Source organism: Ruditapes philippinarum, unplaced genomic scaffold (assembly GCF_026571515.1).
Source record: "Ruditapes philippinarum isolate M1 unplaced genomic scaffold, ASM2657151v2 ctg3670_1_1_1_1, whole genome shotgun sequence".
Taxonomy (NCBI): domain Eukaryota; kingdom Metazoa; phylum Mollusca; class Bivalvia; order Venerida; family Veneridae; genus Ruditapes; species Ruditapes philippinarum.
Genome location: NW_026864417.1, coordinates 1 through 23,192, shown reverse-complemented (window position 1 = coordinate 23,192; position 23,192 = coordinate 1). Strand labels below are relative to the sequence as shown.

General features: G+C 34.0%; 3 protein-coding genes and 1 pseudogene across 3 annotated transcripts in view; 3 read left to right on the top strand and 1 right to left on the bottom strand.

The window, feature by feature from the left end:
- The window catches only part of LOC132725494 (elongation factor G, mitochondrial-like), a 29,543-nt gene extending 28,841 nt beyond the window's left edge, over positions 1-702 (top strand). The window contains exon 17 of the mRNA XM_060710631.1: positions 5-702. Coding sequence (XP_060566614.1) covers positions 5-193 — 189 coding nt within the window. The 3' untranslated portion in view covers positions 194-702. The remainder of the gene's footprint in view (positions 1-4) is intronic.
- A 4,586-nt stretch (positions 703-5,288) lies between these two features.
- LOC132725493 (la-related protein 6-like) lies at positions 5,289-6,684 on the top strand (annotated as a pseudogene).
- A 2,941-nt stretch (positions 6,685-9,625) lies between these two features.
- Positions 9,626-12,098, top strand: LOC132725495 (uncharacterized). Its single transcript, XM_060710632.1, has 3 exons — positions 9,626-9,648; positions 10,126-10,262; positions 11,294-12,098. Exons 2-3 carry the CDS (start codon positions 10,147-10,149, stop codon positions 11,553-11,555), a joined length of 378 nt encoding a protein of 125 aa, XP_060566615.1. The 5' UTR covers positions 9,626-9,648; positions 10,126-10,146; the 3' UTR covers positions 11,556-12,098.
- Positions 12,099-15,167: 3,069 nt separating this feature from the next.
- Positions 15,168-22,668, bottom strand: LOC132725496 (DNA polymerase alpha catalytic subunit-like; the record flags this gene model as incomplete). The annotated part of the gene is made up of 10 exons (XM_060710633.1): positions 15,168-15,661; positions 16,372-16,465; positions 17,204-17,320; positions 18,018-18,149; positions 18,613-18,797; positions 19,720-19,818; positions 20,192-20,267; positions 20,860-20,991; positions 21,904-22,036; positions 22,463-22,668. Coding segments are annotated over 10 exons (1,320 nt in total), but the record flags the coding sequence as incomplete, so codon positions are not given.
- Positions 22,669-23,192: the final 524 nt, after the last annotated feature.

Sequence of the window (23,192 nt, the reverse complement as noted above, 5' to 3'; positions counted from 1 at the left end):
AAAGGTACCACTTAATAACATGTTTGGATATTCCTCGGAGTTGCGGTCACAGACACAAGGTAAAGGTGAATATACGATGGAGTACAGTCAGTACTGTCCAGCACTTCCAGCCACACAACAAGAACTTATCGCACAATACGAGTTGGAGCAACAGGAAAACACACATCAGAAAAAGAAGAAAAAGAAAAATTGATGATGATTTAATTTGTAGAAAAAAAAATTCACAACTAAGTCCAAACCAAATGAATGTGATAACAGAATGATGAGTTTACATTTAGTGTTGGGTTTTTATGTACAAACTTGACTAAACCTTCAATACTTTCTCCTTATTGGTGTCATCGTTAACTTGCTTAGAATTTTGGATGGACCACTTTTAATTTATATGATTCATATTGCATAAATGTGTGGAGAAGTGTCATTTTTTTGTGTCAAAAGCTCAATATTATCTCCCATAGTGGTCCCACAATATGACAATAGATGACATAAAAACTTATATCCATACACTATGTGATACATGTATTTTCGTCAGTTTTCACAAAGTCTGATGATTATATTAAATTTTTGTTTGTCAAGCAAATGTTTTCACTTTGCTTAAATCAGCTTTGTAAAGATTGCCAATATGATGCTGTTTTTATTTCAGTCTTAGATATTTATGATGACCTAGTGAAAATGATTATGTTACAATGTTTATCAAGGCAAAACTGTGTTTTTTTTGTTAATAAGATATTTTGTATTTTTTTTGGAAAAAATCATTTTTAGCTCGACTATTCGAAGAATATGAGAGCTATTGTAGTCGCCCCGGCGTCGGCGTCCGCGTCGGCGTCTGCGTTGGTTAAAGTTTTTTGTAAAGTCAAATATTTCAATTATTACTTGAGATATTCAATTGAAACTTACAATACTTATTTATAGTAACAATGTACATCACATTGACAAGTTGGATAACTCTGCCTACAATATTGATAGAATTATGCCCCTTTGGAACTTAGAAATTTTGGTTAAAGTTTTTTGTAAAGTCAAATATCTCAATTATTGCTTGAGATATTCAATTGAAACTTACAATACTTATTTATAGTAACAAGGTACATCAGATTGACAAGTTGGATAACTCTGCCTACAATATTGACAGAATAATGCCCCTTTTTAACTTAGAAATTTTGGTTAAAGTTTTTTGTAAAGTCAAATATCTCAATTATTGCTTGAGATATTCAAGTGAAACTTACAATACTTATTTATAGTAACAATGTACATCACATTGACAAGTTGGATAACTCTGCCTACAATATTGATAGAATTATGCCCCTTTGGAACTTAAAAATTTTGGTTAAAGTTTTTTTGTAAAGTCAAATATCTCAATTATTGCTTAAGATATTCAATTGAAATTTAAAATACTTATTTATAGTAACAATGTACATCAGTTTGCAAAATTGCATAACTCTGTCTGCAATATTTGCAGAATTATTTGCCCCTTTGAAACTTAGAAATTTTGGTTAAAGGTTAACGGTCTTCAAAGATATTTACTTGAAACTTTACATATGCACTTAGGGTCATAATTGGAGGGTCATAATTGTATGTCACTGACCAAGTTCCATAACTCTATCTTGCATTAAGGCTGATTCATATCCCCTTTTCTACTTAGTTTCTTGGTTAATGTTTACATGCAAGTTTTACATATCTCAATAACTATTAAAGATATTTATTTAAAACTTCATATATGCATTTAGGGTCATAATTGTAGGTCACTGACAAAGATCCATAATTCTATTTTGCATTTAGGCTGATTTTTCTCCCCTTTTTCAACTTAGAAATTCATGGTAAAGTTTTGCTTGTAAGCTTTTATCTCAATAACTACTGAAGGGTTTGTGCCTTTTTTGGGACAATTTTATGCATTCATAATAATAAAGCAGTGATTTACTTGATAAAACATCTTAATAACAAACCTTTGTACCTTTTCTGTCAAATTTATGTATTCATAGGTAATTAGTATTATTATACTCAATAAAAAACCCTTGTGACATTACCTTCCGAATAGTCAAGCCAATTCTGTATAATTAGACTCTCTCTAAGGCCTATAACATGAATTTATAAAAAAAAATTAGCCCTTTTGTGAACTTAAAAAATATAACAATATCAAGGCTCTTTTACTATCAAGCACTTAGAATAGTCGAGCATGCTGTCCTACCGACAGCTCTTGTTAACTTTTTTACTGATCATGATTTGAAACAATATTTTAATGATTATATCATTAATTGATGTCAGACTCTATCATTAGATTTAACCAGGATGGCTCAGTCAGTCAAACTGAAAACATGTAGCCACTGTTATTCAATTCCTGTTGAAGTGAAAGGACTTTCCGATATGAGAGAGCTATTCAAGTGGCATATAGAAGTTTGAAAGACATATCAGGGAGCCTCAGTTATGCTCGAATCATAAACATAATTAAAGGGTATAGGGGGAGCAGGGAAACACGAAATTTACTCTATTGTTACTGCTACAGGTCTTTGAATTATCTGTAATTTTAGCATGTAATTTAAAATAACAAATTAGGTAGTTACATTGCTGAGGCTTGTAGTACAGTTGATGCATTGTAATACGAGTATTTTCCTTGTCAAAATGTACAGTTGTATAAAATTAAATTATTTTAAAACTTATCTGAATTGTTGTGTATTTTTTCCTTGAATGACAATGACAAACAAGAACCGGTTGAACCGGGTGATGCTCCCCGAGAAGGTTCTGGACACAGGAAAGTATAAAAAAATGAACAAAGGGCAAAAGCTCCAAAATTTGGCAAGGCGGAGTTATGTTTTTTGCACTGCACTTCTATTCAATGAGATCTATCTATCTATAAAGTTTCCTGATGATATCAGAGTTATGTCCCGGGTAAAGTTCAAAGTGTAAAAATGAACAAAGGGCAATAACTCCAAAATTATACCAGGCTTTGTTTGGTTCTTTAAGCATTGCAGTTCTATCCAATTATATCTAGCTACCTACAAAGTTTCATGTTGATATCTCTAATAGTTTTAAAGTTATGTCCCAGACAAAAGTCAAAAAGTAGAAATAAACAAAGGGCAATAACTTCAAAATAAGGCAAGGCAGAGTAATGATTCTTAAGCACTGCACTTCCGCCCAATGAGACCTATCTATCTACAAAGTTTTTATGTTGATATCTCTTACAATTTTAGAGTAATGTCCCGGACAAAGTTCAAAGTGTCAAAATGAACAAAGGGCAATGACTCCAAAAGTAGACAAGACAGTGTTACAGTTCTTGTGCACTGCAAACCTACTTAATGAGATCTATCTACCTACAAAGTTTCATGTTGATACCTCTTATAGTTTTACAGTTATGTCCTGAAAAAAGTTCAAAGTGTAAACATAAACAAAGGGGGTTATTAAAAAAAATAGGCAAGGCAGAGTTACGGTTCTTGTGCACTGCACACCTACTCAATGAGATCTATCTACCTACAAAGTTTCATGTTGATACCTCTTGTTGTTTCAAAGTTATGTCCCGGACATGAAAAGGGGACGGACGGATGGACGGACGGACAAGGCGGCGACTTTCTGCTCCCCCGAAATTTTTCGGGGAGCATAAAACATTGTAAAAAATGGAAGGATACGTGTCTTTGTTGTCCTTAAAGTTATATCTGATAAAAAAAAACATCATATTAGCAAAAAAAGTACCCATACCATAGTTTATAGTAAAGAAAAAAAACAAATACAGTTGAGTTCACACTAAAGGTTACAAGAAAGGCACTTCAAGTTCACTCCTTGTGCACTAGACCAGTTATGCACTGGGCAATGTTTCAATTTGTATAGCAGTTACCTTTAATTTCAACAAATATCTTTATGACTCAAAAATAGATTCACCAAGAAAAAAGATGTAATGTATATCAGATTTTGTTACTGTTTATAATTTCTGTTGATAATATCATTGTGTAGGCTTTTTTAGGAATGATTTAAATAGCATTTTATTAATTTAATTATTAATGTTTTATTTTTACTTTTTGTACTTTGTAAAAATAATTATTTCTATCAATTTAATATCATTATTCGTTTTACGTTGAAAATGTTAGAAATAAAAATATTTCATTGATGTTATTATAATAACCAGGTAAATTAACTGAAATACTAATGGACAGTAGTAAATATTTTAACTTATTTTACAAAATTGTTGATCTACTTTTTATGAATAAAGTGAAAATAGTTAACAATAATTTTAGAAAATATTTAGTATGATCATTATGTGCTTGGAAAGTGTATGGAAAATAATGATGATGTGCTATGTACAAATAAAAGAATGTTCTATTCTGTTCTGGTAATTACATTTTAATAGTTGGTCCTTTACTTTTTAAATTACAATACTTGATAACTATAGATAATTAACTGAGATTGACAATGACATATTAGATATATGTTAATGGTAGGATAAAAACGATTTTGTTTCTTTTTTGCAATCATTTTCTTTTTGCTGAGGTTTTACGTTACAGCATCACAGTATAGGTCATTTGGCGACGTTCCAGCTTTAACTGGTGGAGGAAGACCTCAGGTGTCCTTCCGTGCATTTTTTCAGGCACGAACGGGCACCTGAGTAGAACCACCGACGTTCCGTAAGCTAGCTGGATAGCTTCCTCACATGAAAAAATCCAAAGTTCCTGTCGGCACCTGAGTAGAACCACCGACTTTCCTTAAGCTAGCTGGATAGCTTCCTCACATGAAAGAATCCAAAGTTCCTATCGGGATTCGAACCCACAGCGGTGAGGGGCAAGTGGTTTGAAGTTACGACCTTAACCACTTGGCCACGGACGCCACCCCTTTTGAAATCATAAAATAATTTGATGAGCCGTTTGTATATTAAACAATTTTGCTAGTATTTTAGGTTATGACTTTCCCAAATGTCCATGGTGTAAGTTGCCAAAAGGTGATATACAAGCACCTAATCGGTTAAATAAACACTGACAGCTTGACAGTGATAAGATTAGATTCTACCCAGGCATTGCCACATAATACTAAAACATAAGAATCATCATTTAAGTGTAAAAGGAAGACTTTGAACTTCAAAGACTTGTGTCCATTGAACACAGTCTTTCATACTACTCCTTATTAGCAAGGAAAATAAAAACAAAATACCTTCTCATATAAATAATGCAATTTTAAAGTGGTTTTCCTTCAGTAAGTAAATTATTAAAAAGAAAAGAAGAAAGGGAAAAGAAAACACTTCAAACACATACTTATCTTAAAAGAAGGAGTGTTCAAAGTTATGTCTGCCTATTTTCATAAGTTATAGGTATTTATCTATGGAAGTTTTAGAAGATATTCCATGTAGTATGTACTGTTGTAGAAGAAATGCAGAAAAGTTGAGTGTAAGTGGATTGTAATATTCAAATTGACTCCTTAGAATCAAAACCTGTTTTTTAAAATAAAACTTGAAAAATCGTGTAGTTATAAATTGAAGAGGACCACAGTCCAAACGTGTCAGATGACCCAGAGAGGAAAGACAACCAGGAGGAAGATTTTGTTCCTCCAACTGATAAACTTAAAGATAAAATAATCCAACAGGTGGAGTTTGACTTCTCTGATGCGAATATCTTAAAAGATTCTTTGTTGCATAAACATGTGAGACGAAATAAACTTGGTTATGTGAGTATAAAATTGATCACATCATTCAAGAAAATGAAAAGTTGGACTAAAGATCGTGTAGTAGCTACCAGTCTGAGGCAGTCAGATCAGCCTGAAGTAAATGAGGAAGGCAAGACAGTTAGAAGGAAAAACCCAGTACTAAAATATGATGAAACAACGCCATCAGGAACAGTGCTCGCAATAAACTTGCCAATGGAGACCCCATCGTTTGATAATATTGCTGAAATGTTTTCGAAATGTGGTGAAGTAGCAATGATACGCATTCTTAAACCAAATAAGTCTGTTCCTCAAGATATTAAAAAGTATTCTAATAAACATCCTGAAATTGGTACAACTACTTGTGCTGTAATTGAGTTTGAAAAACACGAGCATGCTAAGAAAGCTGTAGATGCAATGTGTGATTGGAGGAAAGGTTTGCGAGTTGTGCTGTTATCTGAAAACAAGAAAAAGGCTGAGAAAGTGAAAGATAAATATCAGAATAAAAAACGTGATGTTCATCAAGGAAGAGGTGGTAGAAGGAATGAAAATAGACATTTAAATTATGCCCATCGTGAGGATTCTGCAAGTTATAGCAGTGGTTCAGAACATGATCCGCCAAGTAGGCAAAATGCTTCACTGAGTCCGAATCATTTTGATGAAAATGTATTGAGTCCTACAAATAGCCCCAGATCTAATCCAAGTTCAAGTCCTATGACCAGTCCAAGAAGTCAATGTAGAAGATTAGGTCCTCACGGAAAGTCACCTTTGGCAGAGCATAGCCCTGGAAGTAGTCCGAAACCAAGTCCTAGAAGTAGTGCCGAAAGCAGCAGGAGACGTGATGACTATTCTTCAGGTGGTGATAGTACACCATCAAATCCTTGGAGACGCTTGAATGCTGCCCAGGAAATTAGTAAGAGCCCCTTATTAGGTAACAGTCCAGTCGGTAGCCCATCATCAGGAACGAAGAAGAAGGCGGAGTTAGACGGTGTGATAAGGCAGCCAAAAGGACCTGATAGTACTCGAGGTTTCTATCTTGGACGTGGGAAAAACCCATGAGCAAGTACTTTCTCTTGAATCATTCTATTATTGACATGATGGCTTTAGTTTGTTATCTCAAAATATATGATCCACGTCATGACAAAACCAACATAATGGGTTTGCGACCAGCATGGATCCAGACCAGCCTGCGCATCAGGATCCATGCTGTTCGCTTACCAACCTTATAACAAGTAGAGAAATTGATAGCGAACAGCATGGATCCTGATCAGACTGCGCGGATGCTCAGGCTGTTCTGGATCCATGCTGGTCGCAAACGCACTTTGTTGGTTATGTCGTGCAGCGTCTCAACGCAACATATTTTTCAAAAAAGAATTATTTTTATTTCCTTAAATGATTAAAGTAAATTTGTTTGATTCAATTTCCTGAAAAATAGTTGTTGTGCCATTTTAAAGCGATTTAAAGCTTATAGTAATATAGTTACAGTATCCTTATATGAAGGACATAAGTTGTAAATGAAAATTTTGATAGCCACAGATCATGACTGTTTTGTTTTGACAGCAATATTTTCCTGTTGGTTTTCCCCCTAATGAACAGGGGCATGGTCAGGCTGTATGAGATAATAATAATAATTTTTTTAAAAGTATTTGGATCATCAATTACTAATTATTAAAGTTGCCTGTGAAATGGCACCAGTTAATTTTTTTGACATTTTATAGCAATTTCATAAACAGAATTGTATATTGAATTGTTTAAATCTAAATTCAGTTACCTATTAAAAATAAGGCTCAATTGTTTTATGTTGTTTTTTAAGCGTAACAGAAAAATGAATGTTATCATATTTTGTGGGTTTTTTGTCACAATGATTTTGAGTATTTGGCACATCACTCGTCATTTGCCAAAATGTATCATTGTTTTTTTACATAGATAGGTTTGAAGTCCCTCTGCTTTCGAGATTTTTTTTTTATGAAATTCGGTAGTTAAGGCAAATTTTGCATTAAGAATTCCATCCTAAAACCCCACACTGATCACCAATTAGTTGCCATCTTAACAAGGCTGTGAATTGTGATTATAATAAACTAGTGTGATTTTACACCCTTTGCTTATCTTTATTGAAATGTTGTTGTAAAAAGCGTTCTTCGTTTTGACCGTACATTATGGAGAAAAAAAATATCACCAACAATTAGAAACTTGCCGATTACAGATAACATGAAAAATACGTTATTCAAACACACACAAACATAACATGTTTACTAATTTGCACACAGAAATTACGTCAACATTCAGAGAGAAAAAACTTTGTCAACAACAACGGTCATTTATTATGAAATTGTGCAAGTCACACCACGGCACAAAGAATGCAATGTCCAGGAAAACAAACAAGGAACATGCATTACGAAATACGTGAAATTATAACATGCTATATATTTTACAATGCTATTAACAAATAAAAAAAATGTAAAATAACCACAATTAATCAAAATAATAAGCTTCTGGCTGTTGGACATTATACAAGTGTTATTTTCAAGGCGATTTTACCAGGATGTAAGGGATTTTTTAACCTACCACATTTGATTGTGAAGGACAGTGTGTATTATGACGAAATTTGAACAAAAGGTTCATGGTCACATCTTGTGAAATGTTCATTTCAATAAAACAGGCCATCGTTGAAAACTTTAAAGATAGTTATGTTTATCTTTCGTCTTAGTGATTTTATTATCATTTTTTGTTTGTTATATAAAGCAAAGATTTGATTTCTTTGAAAATCGTGTCAGTCAAATATTGTAGGCCCTACAAGATTATCACAGTGAATTTATATCAAGTTGGTCCGTAGAAGCACTTTCCTTTGTACATAAAACTTACTGTGATAAGAACTTGAAACAGGTCAATTTTCAAACTCAAAATGTTAACATGTGGAGCCGTCGAAATCGAGTCATTTTGGACCAAGCAACTCATTTCATCTTGTACCACAATGTCAAACATGCGTGAAACAAACGGGGACACCAGGCTAATATACAAGAATATAATTTAAGTGACTACTCTTACTGCATGAACTTCCAAACCGGCCTGTGTCTATACTGGTACCATAAGTCTGCTATTAATAATTGGTCAATACATTTTAGTTCACTCAATTCTGTATTGAATTTTTTGATAAATTTATGGTTGTATTATTTATAAAGGATATTCATTTTTTCTATAAAAATTAAAAAAATATAAAAAAAAATAATATACGTACCTGCACGAGGTGAAAATAAATCCAGCATCTACATTGTATATAAAAAACTTGTATTTTCGGTTCATTATATACTTTTTCTCCTCCATTTTTGACCCTAAGATTCGAAAGACTCCTCCTTTAATTTTTTGTGCTGGCAGAACAAAGTAGTTCAGCAAGATACTAGTGAAAATACGGAAAATACGTTTCACTGCAGTAAAAAAAAACAACAACAAATTTTTACAGTGAAAATAAAAAAAAAAATCACACTATTTCATTTATAGGTATATAATGAAATCAGACACACGTTTGTTTGTTTGGGGTTTACGTCACACCGACACAGTATAGGTCATATGGTGACGTTCCAACTTTACTGGTGGACGAAGACCTCAGGTGTCCTTCCAAGCATTATTTCTGGAACGAACGGGCACCTGAGTAGAACCACCGACGTTCCGTAAGCTAGCTACATGTTCGTAATTATTACTTAAAAAATAGAAGAAATAAAATGCAAATTGAAAGGCCAAATTTCTCGTATATTGCTTCATGTAGTATTAGTTACAAGCGCAAATGTTGTCCAAAAATACTGTATATCTCCGAGGAAAAAACAAATATTAACGCAATGTCACCTTCAAATGAAGTTGACATGCGCAAACACGCTAGAAACGCGCATTAAAAATATTACAAATTAAAAAAAAACGGTACAAGTATCTCAACACACAAAAAAACCTCTCTCTTTTTTTCGTCGGCAAATCCTGTTACGGAAAGTATATAAGGGTTCAAATGAACATGCCCAAAATTAAAATTCATACGGTGCTTTAATTTCTAAGCAGGTAAGTCCAAGTTTTGTTGAATTTACTCTACGCTCAGTAAAATGCTTGCTGATTTATCAATATTTATTTTATTTAATAAAATCGGTGATTACTTTCCAAATATTAATTGGTTAAGCCATCTACAAAATTGGCTGCTGCGACGACAAATTAAAAAACTTATTGTGTATTTATTGTCATGTGTGATTCTTTATCAATGTAGTGTAAAAAATTTATGTTGTTAAAAACACAGATTTTTCACATTATATTGTTTGAAAATATTAAGTATATATATAGAGATGGCATACATGTAATTGAAAACTGAATTCAATTTTCCTTATTTTTGTTTGTTTTTAATTTGTTTATAATTTGATGATTATGAACAGTACAGAAATGTTATTTCTATTGTAGAATAAGCTCATTTTATCATGTTTATGTTTTAGATCGTTTTGGGATTTATTTTCCTTGGCAATAGATATTGAATATTTCATCGAATTGCAGTGATCGAGTTCTATCGTTACCATGGCAAAGTTGTGGTTGGTATTCCTGATGGCGGCAGTGCTATCTGTGTCTGAAGCGAAATTAAAAGGAGGCACTGGTTGTGTTGCATATTATAGGAGATACGGAAACCTCTGTTAGTAAGTAGTCAGTTTTTTCAGTATCTGGTACCATTGTTTCACGTCGGCGATATACTTGCTTAAACCAACCTTTATTCTCCTGCTGTCGAAACGTTTTGTTCTTTCCACCCCATAAGTGCCACAAATGACCGAAAAATTGCTAATTGGTTACAAAATCAATCTCATTAAAATCAGATAATCATTTTCGCTCCGTTACTCTTCGATAAGGGTAGTGGAGCGACAGATAGGACATTGGTTGCTAAAATTAATACCATTGGAACACCTAGCCATTAATTTGAATTACCAACCTTTTTTAGTGACAGTAGTTGCAACTGGATGAACTTTCGAGGCATTTATTGAAGCGCGATATAAATTATAGTGTAATAAACTACAGATGTATTTAACAATAACATATAGTGTTTTTTTCAGTTTTGATATCTTTTGCATTTTTTTTTCTATCGCTCATTTGATGGTAAAGAATCATGTAAAATTTATGAATATGTCATTCCTAGTCGTGGCATATTAACTGCGCATTTACGAATGGCTAAAGATTACATGTCCAGGGAACCAAATGCAGTCATGTTTTGATAAAATGTAGCATAATTCTATATTTTCTTTAACCAAAATGTTAACACTATTGCTTTAACACTTAAGTTTTTATAGTAATTGAATGATAGTTTTAAGACTTTTCTAGTTACCTGCACTCCAAATACAGCGCTGTCTGTTGGAGACAAAAATAGAGAATGCTCGTTGATTGGCTCATAATTTTCTGGGTTTTGTTTATTGTGACGACAAGGAAAGGGATAACGATTAGAAAAGTCATATTCAGATACTCGTACATTGGTTACTTTTTTCTGGGGTTTTATATTGTGACGACAGGGAGCATGTTTTTATTTTAGCCTATTATACAAAAGAGAAAGAGAATATCAAACACTAGGCAATCTGATTTGAACTCGCGGAGGCTACGGCCCATTGTACAAACCAGGTAGCCCCGCGTTTCGATGCTCTTGCTAATATCAATTTAAACTTATTTTACATTTTATTTACATAAGCTCCGATACGAGCAGTGTTCCACGTCCAGGGGCTACCCTACAGTATCTGATAAAAGTACAAGGACCCGGGGAGATCTGTTGCGAGGCTCTCACGTGCACTAGATATTCGTGCAACATGAGATATATAGGATGTGGGCGGAACAGCTGGAGCTCTGCTGATCTGCAATGGGTAGGTGATAATCTACAGACGCCAAAGATGCGATGCAAGACTTACGACCTCATCCATAGATCAATCTACTACAGCTTTAAAACAACACATTAAAAATACGGACATGAAAAGTCAACCTACTATAGCTTAGAGATAACACATTTAAGTTACGGACATGATTTTTTAAAGATTTTCATCCACCATTAACTCGTGAAAATTCGGTATATTTCGTGACTTTCCGTATCTGATAAAACATAAAAGACTGAATTACAGGAAGCAACAAAGAAATCTTATCATCTAAAAGCTTCATCATAAGATACGGATATTAACGAAAATGACCGAATATGTACGAGCTATTGGTGGCTGAAAACCTGGCTGATAAATAAAAATATATATATATATCTATCCGTGTTTGAAAAAAAAACTCTAAAATTTTTAAGTACTAAAGTCACATGATTTTGTTAAGGTAAATGATACATTCTTGCACATTTTGAACTTTGTTCACCATGAACCCCTTTTTGTTTCTTTTTATTAAATCTACACATAATAGTGGTGCTTACATGTATCTTTTTCTTTGAAGTATGCAAGTTTGTTAAATTTTCCCTTAATAGTTTATTAATCGACGTTTTCGTTTGAAATAAATATACTGCATCAAGATGTGCATTTGTCATTTTTTATTGTGTTTAATGTTATTTTTATTTTGAAATTATTGTTTTTGTAACATAGAGACCACAATGCTAGTATCTGCAGAGTCGAGCATTTTATAATGACAGAAATGTGTTTTCTAAGCTAAATAGGAATCAATCCACCCATTCAGGCACAGAGGCACAGTACGGACCCAAATGCCAGAAATGTTAATCACATAATTCACATTACAATTTTATTTGTCGCAAACGTGGCAAGGGGTTACGTGACTGTGCAGTTAAACAAGAGCTGTCAGTAGGACAGCAACGCTCGACTATTCTTAGTGCTTGATAGTAAGTAAGCCTTGATAATGTAAAATTTCTTCAATTAACAAGAGGGAATTCTTTTTCTTTAAATCCATGTTACAGTTATAAGCCTTGGACAGAGTCCTATTATGCTCTCAAAGAGTATAAAATTTCATCTTGTTTCAAAGCCGTATGTCAATGGACTTTTTTTAGGTAGTACAACAACTTTAACGTAAATTTTATGTCGAAAAAGGGGCATATTTCTCTTAAAATGCTTGATGCAGGTTTGGGTCATGATGGTGAACAAGTGTGCAAAGTTTCAAAGCCATATGTCAATGGACTTTGAAAATATTTGAGGTATTACAAAAACTTAAATATAAGTGGTAATGCCGACGCGGACGCTCGGGTGACTACAATAGCTTTTTACTTTATATTCTTATCGAAAAGTCGAGGTAAACAAGAGGGTCATGATGGCCCTGAAGTCGCTCACCTGTATATAGGCCCCCGGAGCGGGGCCAGTTTAAACCCTAGGGCTTTGATTTGAACAAACTTGGTAGACACCCATTAGAAGATATTTCATGCTTAACATCCAAAGTCTAGAAACACACTAGAAGATGCTTCGTGTTTAATATCTGAACTAAAAATATTCAAATATTTTCAAAGAAGATTTTTAAAGTTTTTGTATAACACATATAAGGAAAGGAATGACCCCTAGGGCGGGCCTATTTTGACCACAGGGCTTTTATTTGAACAAACTTGGTAGACACTCACTAGAAGATGTTTCATGCTTAGTATCTAAACTCTAGCTATTTGTTTTTTTTCATAGATTTTTTAAGTTTTTGCTATACACATACAAGGAAAATCAATGACCCCCCCCCCCGGGCCAATTTTGACCCCACGGCACTTATTTGAGCAAACTTGGTAATCATCCATTAGAAGATGTTTCATGCTAAATATCTTAGCTCTAGCTCTTTAAAAGATTTTTTAAGTTTTAACTATATGCATATAGGAAAAATCAATGACCCCCTGGGGCGGGGCCAATTTTGACCCCAGGGCTTTTATTTGAACAAACTTGGTAGACACCCATTAGAAGATGTTTCATGCTAAATATCTTAGCTCTAGCTCTTTGGGTTCTTTAAAAGATTTTTTTAAAGTTTTTACTATATGCATATAGAGAAAATCAATGACCCCCTGGGGCAGGGCCAATTTTGATCCCAGGGCTTTTATTAGAACAAACTTGGTAGAAACCCATTAGAAGATGTTTCATGCAAAATATCTTAGCTCTAGCTCCTTGGGTTCTTTATAATAAGATTTTTAAAGTTTTTACTATATGCATATAGGGAAAATCAATGACCCCCTGGGGCCGGGCCAATTTTGACCCCAGGGCTTTTATTTGAACAATCTTGGTAGACACTCATTAGAAGATGTTTCATGCTTAACATCTTAGCTCTAGCTCTTTGGGTTCTTTAAAAGAAGATCTTTTTAAGTTTTTACTACATGCATATAGGGAAATCAATGACCCCCTCGGGCTGGGCCAATTTTGACCCCAGGGCTTTTATTTGAACAATTTTGGTAGACACTCACTAGAAGATGTTTCATGCCAAAAATCTAAGCTCTAGCCCTTTGGACATTTTAGAAGATGTTTAAAGTTTTTTCTTTTGGTTGCCATGGCAACCAGAGTTCTGCATGGAATGGAATTCTTTGAACAACTTAGTTAAGGCTTCACACAAGGAACATCCCTGTGAAGTTTCATTATGATCTGCTTTATGTAATGGATGCTTTAATAATAAATAACAAGATATTATTTTCTGTTTACATGTATTTGAAATGACAATGTACATCAATACCTCCACTCCCTTTAGAACTCTCATGTATACTTCAAAATCATGTCAAAATATCAATTTGTACAGAAAAGAATATACATTTTCTTCCTGCAATTACATAATAACTATGTATAAGCCCATTATTTCAAATTATTGCATAGAAAACAAAGTAAAAATTTAAACATTTCATGCATACACAAGTGTATGACAGAGTTATTAAAGATTTTAATAAATACAGAAACAGTTCATCACTCAAACACTATAAAATACTTCACTTCCATCTGTTACCATGCTTGTAAGAATTCAAGGTAAATGTTACAAAATTAAATATCACTTTCTAGTAATCACACCATGAATATAATTACTGTAAAATCATTATAATTCGTGTTGCACTTATTTTCATGGTTTTTGTGGATCCAACACAATTTCATTTCTATCTGCTGTAACATTATTTTGGTTATCATTTTACTTTTTTTGTGTGCAAAAATAGACAATCTATGAACTCAAGAACCCATAAATGTGTCATTTGTGACAAAACCTCGAAATTTCGTACTCACAATTAAATGAATTTACATGATACAATGTACATGTAATTGATACATTTATATTTGAACACAAAAGGTAGCACATACCAAGGTGTTCATCGCCCCCACCCCCACAAAGAGTATATATCAATTCATATATATCTTTAAACATAATTTTCAAGCATATACCAGTCAGAACATGAAAGGGACCTAATTCCAAAATACAGATTTATCAACAAGTCATATGACAGAGACTAAAAACGTTAACAATACTAAAGACACGTGTGTTGTCTTAGAAATACATGAGCCACGCAATGACAAAACCAACATAATGCGTTTGCGACCAGCATGAATCCAGATCATGATCAGGATTCATGCTGTTCGCTTACAAACCCTATAACAAGTATAAAACCTGATAGCGCACAGCATGGATCCTGATCAGACTGCGCGGATGCGCAGGCTGGTCTGGATCCATGCTGGTCGCAAACCCATTATGTTTTGTCATGACGCGGCTCTTATATATTCTCTAGAGAAGACCATACTGATATACAGTATACATAAGAATAAGACAGGGATTACATTTTCTATACAATATATGTACAAGTTAACTTCAGTACCAGAATATAATCCCATATAAATTTAGCACTAATAAATAAGTATTGATCAGAAAAGTATTAATTCAAACACTCTCCGGTCATCTCCGTGAGCATCATTTTTAAGTCACAAGGAAAAATAGCAGCTTAAATTTGAAGTCCTATAAATCCATTTAGACACAATATTTTCCCTCCAAACTCTGGGTTACTTGAGTGTAAAAAGTCCCTCAAACAGTTTGTCCAAGTTGACCTCAGAGTAGGCATTTTTCTTCACCCATCTGTCGACTACTTTTTTCAGATTAGAGTAAGCATTGCATAGTTCTGTATCTCTCCTCACTTCAAACATTTTCTCTGCAGATGACAATAAAAATAACATATATTCCTGAAAGAATCTTGGGTATCCCAAAATCAATCAAAACATCAATCATATTTTGCACAGCTATATAAAAGTGACTATAAGACTTGATTTATATGAAAAAGTAAAATTAAATTAAATTTTCAAATTTAAACATTTTGACAATTAAATGCAAGAATTTTCTACTTTGGCCTCTGAATATAATTCATCCACATGATTTGTTTGTTTCTTTGTTTCATTTTAAGCCTTTACCTAACAGTATTTCAGTCATATAGGCTGGTAGTTTCCTAACCATCGTTCCTGGAGAGTTACACCAGTTCTAGACTACCTTCCCCGCGCTAAACTACCAAAGCATCTCCTGGGGAGACCCAACCAACCCAACCCACGTCAGAGAGGTAACTGGATTAGAAGTCATCGACTCTAACCCCTCGACCACATGAATAATCTGATATCTCGAACTTACCCAAAATCTAGAGCACTTGGTCAAGTTGACTTCTATTAATAAAATCATATTTAACCCAAATATTTCTAAGGCAAATATGTATTTTTTTACAAATCTAGTTTGATAGTCCTCTAAACATAAAGTGGGCATGTTTTAATCTAAAGCTTCAGTTAGTATCCCATTTAACTCTCTTGAAGAATTTGTTTCTTCAAGCTCAACTATGTCAAAATTTAAGCTAGAAATTTCTTGAAGAAAAATAGCAACCTTTTTCCTTTCCAGTGAGTTGTTGGGTAGCTCTATCAAGATCAAAGAGATACTGGTAGAAACACATCTGTGTGTACAACATATTGTCTGTATACTGAAATAATAAACAACAAAAATATCAGTAAAACATTATGTGCTGCAACAAAACAGTTCAATGAAGTTTTCAATAAGTATAATATTTATGAAAATAGAAATGAGCCGTGTCACGACAAAACCAACATAATGCCTTTGCGACCAGCATAGATCCAGACCAGCCTGCGCATCCGTGCAGTCTGGTCTGCATCCATGCTGGTCGCAAACCCATTATGTTGGTTTTGTCATGGCGCATCTCAGATGTGTCCAAAGAACACAGATGTCCAAACATTCAACTATTTTGTCAAGACTATGGATGGAAAGCATGACAAATGAACAACAGCAAATTTATATTTCCACTCCCTCCAAGTGGGGACATGAAGAGAAAGATGTGTACTTCAAAATTTAGTATGAAAATTTAATTCAAATGTATACAGATAAAGACTGTACAGATTAACGTAATGCATTTTTATTTCAACATATCCAGTATTTTTTATTGAGGGGTGGGTTTTCAGTGACAGCCACATTTATCAATATAGCAACTTAAGTTGTTGTTGCAGGTAGATACCCTATTTGAATTAACTAGGTAGAACAACCAGCCTAACATTAGCTGGTTTTCTAACAAAGAACCCTGACATTCCTGTAAGCGGTGTAAACCAGCTTCAGTCATTCGGCCCTTATAACAGTTCAATACAATATTGAATATGCCAGCTAAATGTACAAATAATCAGTATTATAATAGCAAACTAAATGTACATACCTCTAGTTGCATAAACCCTCTATTACATATAGGACACATGGGTCGCCCTCTCTGAAACATCAATGGAAGCTTCTGTAATCGTGCATGGCAAGCTGAGTCTTCACATTTTAACCAACCCTGTAAATGAAATACATTGAACATTTTATAAAAAATTTCTTTGAAAATAATTATGCTAATATGTGAGCAATAGATAAGAAAATACAACTACACTTACAAATACATTTACTTCAAAATGGGCATTTTCCAAATAAGTCCCATCTTATGGAGAAGTGTAAGCTACAATTATGAAAGCAAAGGCCACCAGTGTTGAGTCAATCCAGTCTGAACATTCTATTAAACATTCAAGTGTCTGATGCTCAGGTTCTGTTGTATAATAAAGTATTTCAACTTCAGAGCAGAGCATTTAATACTACATATTCGTAAGGGTAAGGCATAAGGCTCTCAAATTAATGAAAATCACCTTGAAATTATCATATTATCTTTAAATCTAAATAAATCAACATTGTTAGCCTGAAATTTCACCATACAATAATGTTCATAGTAAGACATTTCAAATAAATTTCAGTAAGAAATTTCAAATTTGCTGTAAATTTTCACATTTTTTCATTAAAACAGCAATTGATAATGATCTTATTGCTAGAACATGATCATCGGAAAACACAGTGCAAATATATAGATATAAATCAGACAACAGTACGGCACCTTATCAGACTACAAGGAAATACAGGCTGGCCTGGCTCTATACTGGTGCTGTTGTGATGCTGCTTGCATCGTAACAAGACAACAAGCCAGGATGTATCAGAGCAACACCTACCTGATAGTATGTTTTAATTTTCTGTCGAATTTCTGACGTGACTTTATTGGCTATAGCAGCACTGTTCTCATACAATTTGTAATTACACTGGTTGTTGGGGCATTTTCCAAGAGCAGCCTCCATATATATGTCCTGTTACAATATAAATTTGAATGAAAATCAACAGCACTGATTCAAACTTGAGGATTTGCTATAAAGCAAACTATTGGAGCCTGTTTTGCATTAAATCACATTTACCAAAGACATTATTCCCTATTTTTCTCTCTCAAAAATTAACTATCTTTTCTATTCCTGGGTCAGTAATTTTAAAAATCACAAAAATCCCCTTCTGTGGAGTATTTAAAGATATACTATGCTCACCTTTGGGTAAACTACTTTTACTGCAGAAATTTATTTAAATCTAGGAGATTCTAATTTTAAACAGGAGAATGCACAAACTATGTTTTCGAAGCTGCATTCCCTATTATTGGTGGACTTAATGTGATCCTTTCTTAAAACAACTGCTAGTTTTTTTTTTAAATGACACAATGTAATCATACTGTGTCTACCTAAAGTGTGAAGATTTTCAGAAAGTAAGAATAGTAAAACAACTTACAGCACCAGTCAATGGAGCATCGAGGACAACTTCCCTTCCACATGTTTCTGACGGGCAGATAATCTTCAGTCTTTCACAATCTTTGTATTTCTCCTCATCTGTGATGCTAACTCCCCCCAACAGGGCGTCGTCATCATTCTCGTCTCGTTGTTGTGCGGCATGACGATACCCGGATGCATCTAATCCTGTAAAATAATATCTATCATAATCATCGGAACACTTTTTCTATCCCTTTCCCCTTAAAACAACATTCTATTTCAGAAAAAAAAAGAAGCCATATTCTATAATTTGAAGTGGATTGGTCTAAAATGGTAACATATTTCCCTAAGTGTTTCAAATATTTATAAAAATCAATACAATATTCTCATAAAATATTTCTTGAAAAACAAGAGCTGTCACTGGAAAGTGACTTAAGACAACGAAAGAAAGCTTAGATATGGTTTCAAAAAAAATTCAAGCTGAAAATCAAGGTAGTATGCATAATTAGGCATGATGACAAACAATCCTGTATAGTTCCACTGAAATTTCCCCCATCAGATTTGGTGACGAAGCGCGTCATGATTATCGAACGGACAGTGCGATTACCATATGCCACCCTTTGGTGGCATAAAAAAAAATGTTGAAAAATTCTAAGTGATTTAGTATGAATATTTATATGATGATAAGTAATATGAGCCGCGTCACGACAAAACCAACATAATGGGTTTGCCACCAGCATGGATCCAGAACCGCCTGCGCATCCACGCAGTCTGATCAGGATCCATGCTGTTCGCTATCAGTTTCTCTACTTGTAATAGAGTTGGTAAGCGAACAGCATGGATCCTGATCAGACTACGCGGATGCGCAGGCTGGTCTGGATCCATGCTGGTCGCAAACCCACTATTTTGTTTTTGTCGTGATGCGGCTCATATTTTGTTCTATACAAATATATGTCATATTGGACTATGTATCTCATACAACATCCACATATAATTATTTCGTTATTTGTTTTATATCTGATACTAAATACTATCATTACAATTATTATCAATTTTATAATGGAACTTATACTAAAGACTAATTCACTTTAACTTCATGTAACTAAAATGTATTATAGAATTATTTTACCTAGACATTCAGCAATATGGGCAGCATCTGTTCCCTCTATGGGATCACACAACCTTGACACTACCGGATGTATCTGATGTGCCAGGTAGTACTTCACATCTGTATAACAAACACAAATTATATAGAAAGTCAATTAAATTCAAAAGGTGAAAATTCATTTCTAAACCAGTCTTATATTCCCTAGTTAGTTCTAAAAAATATATGTTAAGACCTCACAATGCATTAGTTTAGGCATGAACAGGCTCCTGGTTAGATTTAATAAATATTTCAAGCTGACTCGATAGACTCACATGACAGAAAAACTTTAAACACTCACCCATTGTTCAAAATAATTTATTTTATTAATTGGTCAAATGATATTCATACCTATTAGAATAATCAAATATTTTTATTGAATGGTAAAATAATAATCATACCTATGGGAATAATCAAATATTTTACTGAAATAATAATTTTATTATAATAATCATACCTATAACAAGTGACTCTGATTTAGCCAGTTCGTCTGGATGATAGGCTCGCTGTGATGCTGGTAGATTAGATCCATCCTAAAATTTACAACCATAGACTTTAATTCTGGTCATACATCACCATTATGCAACTTTAGGGTAGTGAAAATCTTTTAAAATATATTTCTGATGCAATAGTAAGTTTACAGACACGAGGCTTATACTCAAATAAAGTACAATATCCAATTATTGGTTTAAAGTTTCCTTTGCAACAATGTGTATTCAACATAAATTGAAGCTTATGTTAATCTCTGAAATTGATTTTTTTAGGGGGGCGGATGGATTGGTTGCACCAACACATTTTAGGTCATATGGCAACTTACCAGCTTTACTGAAGTAAGAAGATCTCAGATGCCCTTCTGTACATTTTGTCAGGAATGAATGGGCACCCGAGTCAAACAACTGACATTCCATAAGCTAGCTGAATAGCTTCCTCACATGAATAATCCTGAGTGTAATGTCAAACAACACTGTTTATGTCAAATGAACATTTTCTAGATTTATAAATGGGAGGGAGAGCTAAAGTGCCACTCTGTACATATTTTCAGGTAAGTGCTGACATCAGAGTAGAACCACAAACCACCCTAACCTAGCTCGACAATAATACTACACTACATAGCTTAAATCTTACCTCACAGACAATATAAGAGACTGTATCTCCACCTTTTAACCTCTTGCCACCTTTACTATTCAGTCGTAAAGCCACCTGTACATGTGGTAAACTCTTCTTGTCCGGATAGTCCTCCGGATTCTTTGTCAATTGCTGAAATCAAATCAATTACTTCCTTTGATTTTGGTTTTAGTGCAAGTTTGTAAAGTAAAACAAACTGGGTTCAGAATGTGTAGACATTTGTAGAATCTCTCCGCCTAAAATAACTTACCTATCATGTAATAAATCATAATTATTAAAGCAGCATGCCTTCAGATGAGCCCAAGTATGTCGATCAAAATCAAACTTGAGAAAAATGTACTTATATTTTAGAAAAAAATAAAACAATTCAAGATTCAAGTAAAATTTACATGTTTTGTGCGATTAATGACTAATTTTTTAATTTTTACGACAATATTCATACAATAAGGATTATTTTTGCATATTGTAACCTCTTTTTTTTTGATAATTCACGTTGGTTGCAAGTGCAATCGATAATGTGTTAATTGCTTCCTTTTGGTAAAAATACCTCAAAGCATTATGCTTTTTAATACATTTTCAAAATTTTCAAGAAAATATCATGAATCTGGAGGCATGCTGCTTTAAAGCTTTCCATTCTGCAAGTGCAATGAGATTGAATATCAAACATAATAAGAGCTGGTCAAACTGGCTGATGCTCCCTGAATAGGTCTTGGACACAGAGTAGTTTCTTGTTGATATCTCATGAACTTTCAGAGTTATGTCCCGGTCAAGAAAATGCAGACGGACATTCAGACAAAGCAGCGATATATGCTCTCCCTTAGGGGAGCTTAAGTACCCAGTCAACAACATAGAGGTATATATATAAAAAAATTGTGGATCAATATTACGGTGATCAACTAGTTTGAAACCAAAAAGGTTTTTTATCAGGCATACTCTGGGTATATGTGATCAGACAGGTTGATGTGAAGGTTGGCCAAGTTACATACCAATGGTACAAAAAAGGTCATTACTGCCAAATGAATTCAAAGAGTTGATCAAATTTACCTTAGTAATGAGGTATTGCTCTTGAGGTATTTTGCAGTCTCTGACCTGGTCACCGACCTCATTAAGTTTAGCATGTATCGTCTCCACAACAGTCTCTCTAGATTCACCAGACAAAATTGTTGATACAACAAAACTGAAAATAAGAATTAACAATATTATCATACAAATCACAAATGATATAAACTTTGTTTTTATTTTTTATCCATTTACTGACCTCTGAGTGGTTCACTTTTTATAATGTTTTACTTCTACTCAATGAGATCTATTGACATGCTAAATTTGATGTTGATATCTCTTGTACATTCCAAGATATGTTTGTTTGTTTTGGGTTTTACATCACATCGACACAGTATAGGTCATATCGCGACGTTCCAGCTTTACTGGTGGAGGAAGACCTAAGGTGCCCTTCCGTGCATTATTTCAGGCACGAACGGACCCGAGTTATGTCCCAGACAAGAAGCCTGCAACAGACCGCTCAACCAACAGACCACCAGCTGACTCTCTGGTATACTTTGTTTGTCAGGGGTAAAATAAGGACAAGATACCATATTCAACTTACTCTCCAACATTTTTAGACAGTCCAGACCAATCTCTACGAACAATATCCAACCCTTTTTTCTCTTCCTGTGTCACATATTTCCCATCTGACGTCTTGTGTACACTCAGTGCTGCGTACTTCTTCTTCTTCAACAGTAACATGCTCTTGTATATACCATCAATGTCGATCTCTAATAACTTGTACAGTTTGTTTACTTCAGTCTTTATCTATAATAGCAAAAAGATACATTCAAAATGAGCCGCGTCATGACAAAAACCAACATAATGGGTTTACGACCAGCATGGATCCAGACCAGCCTGCGCATCCGCCCAGTCTGATCAGGATCCATGCTGTTCGCTATCAGTTTCTCTACTTGTAATAGGGTTTGTAAGCGAACAGCATGGATCCTGATCAGACTGCGCGGATGGGCAGGCTGGTCTGGATCCATGCTGGTCGCAAACCCATTATGTTGATTTTGTCATTCCATTATTGTGTGATAAATCTAAATTAAAATTGATTCAAAATTAAACATCCGGTCATAGTTAAATAATGGGTTGAAATAATTTGTCCTAAAGGTAGGATAATGTAAATAAAGTAGTATTTTGAATTTCATACAAAATATTAAATCACTATAATTTACTCATTATTGAAATGCAAAAAAAGCTTGAAATTTCATTGAACAGACCAGTACTGAAATTATAGTTTCAAGATGAAGAATTTGGCAGCCAACGAAAAGTAACATACCTTATTT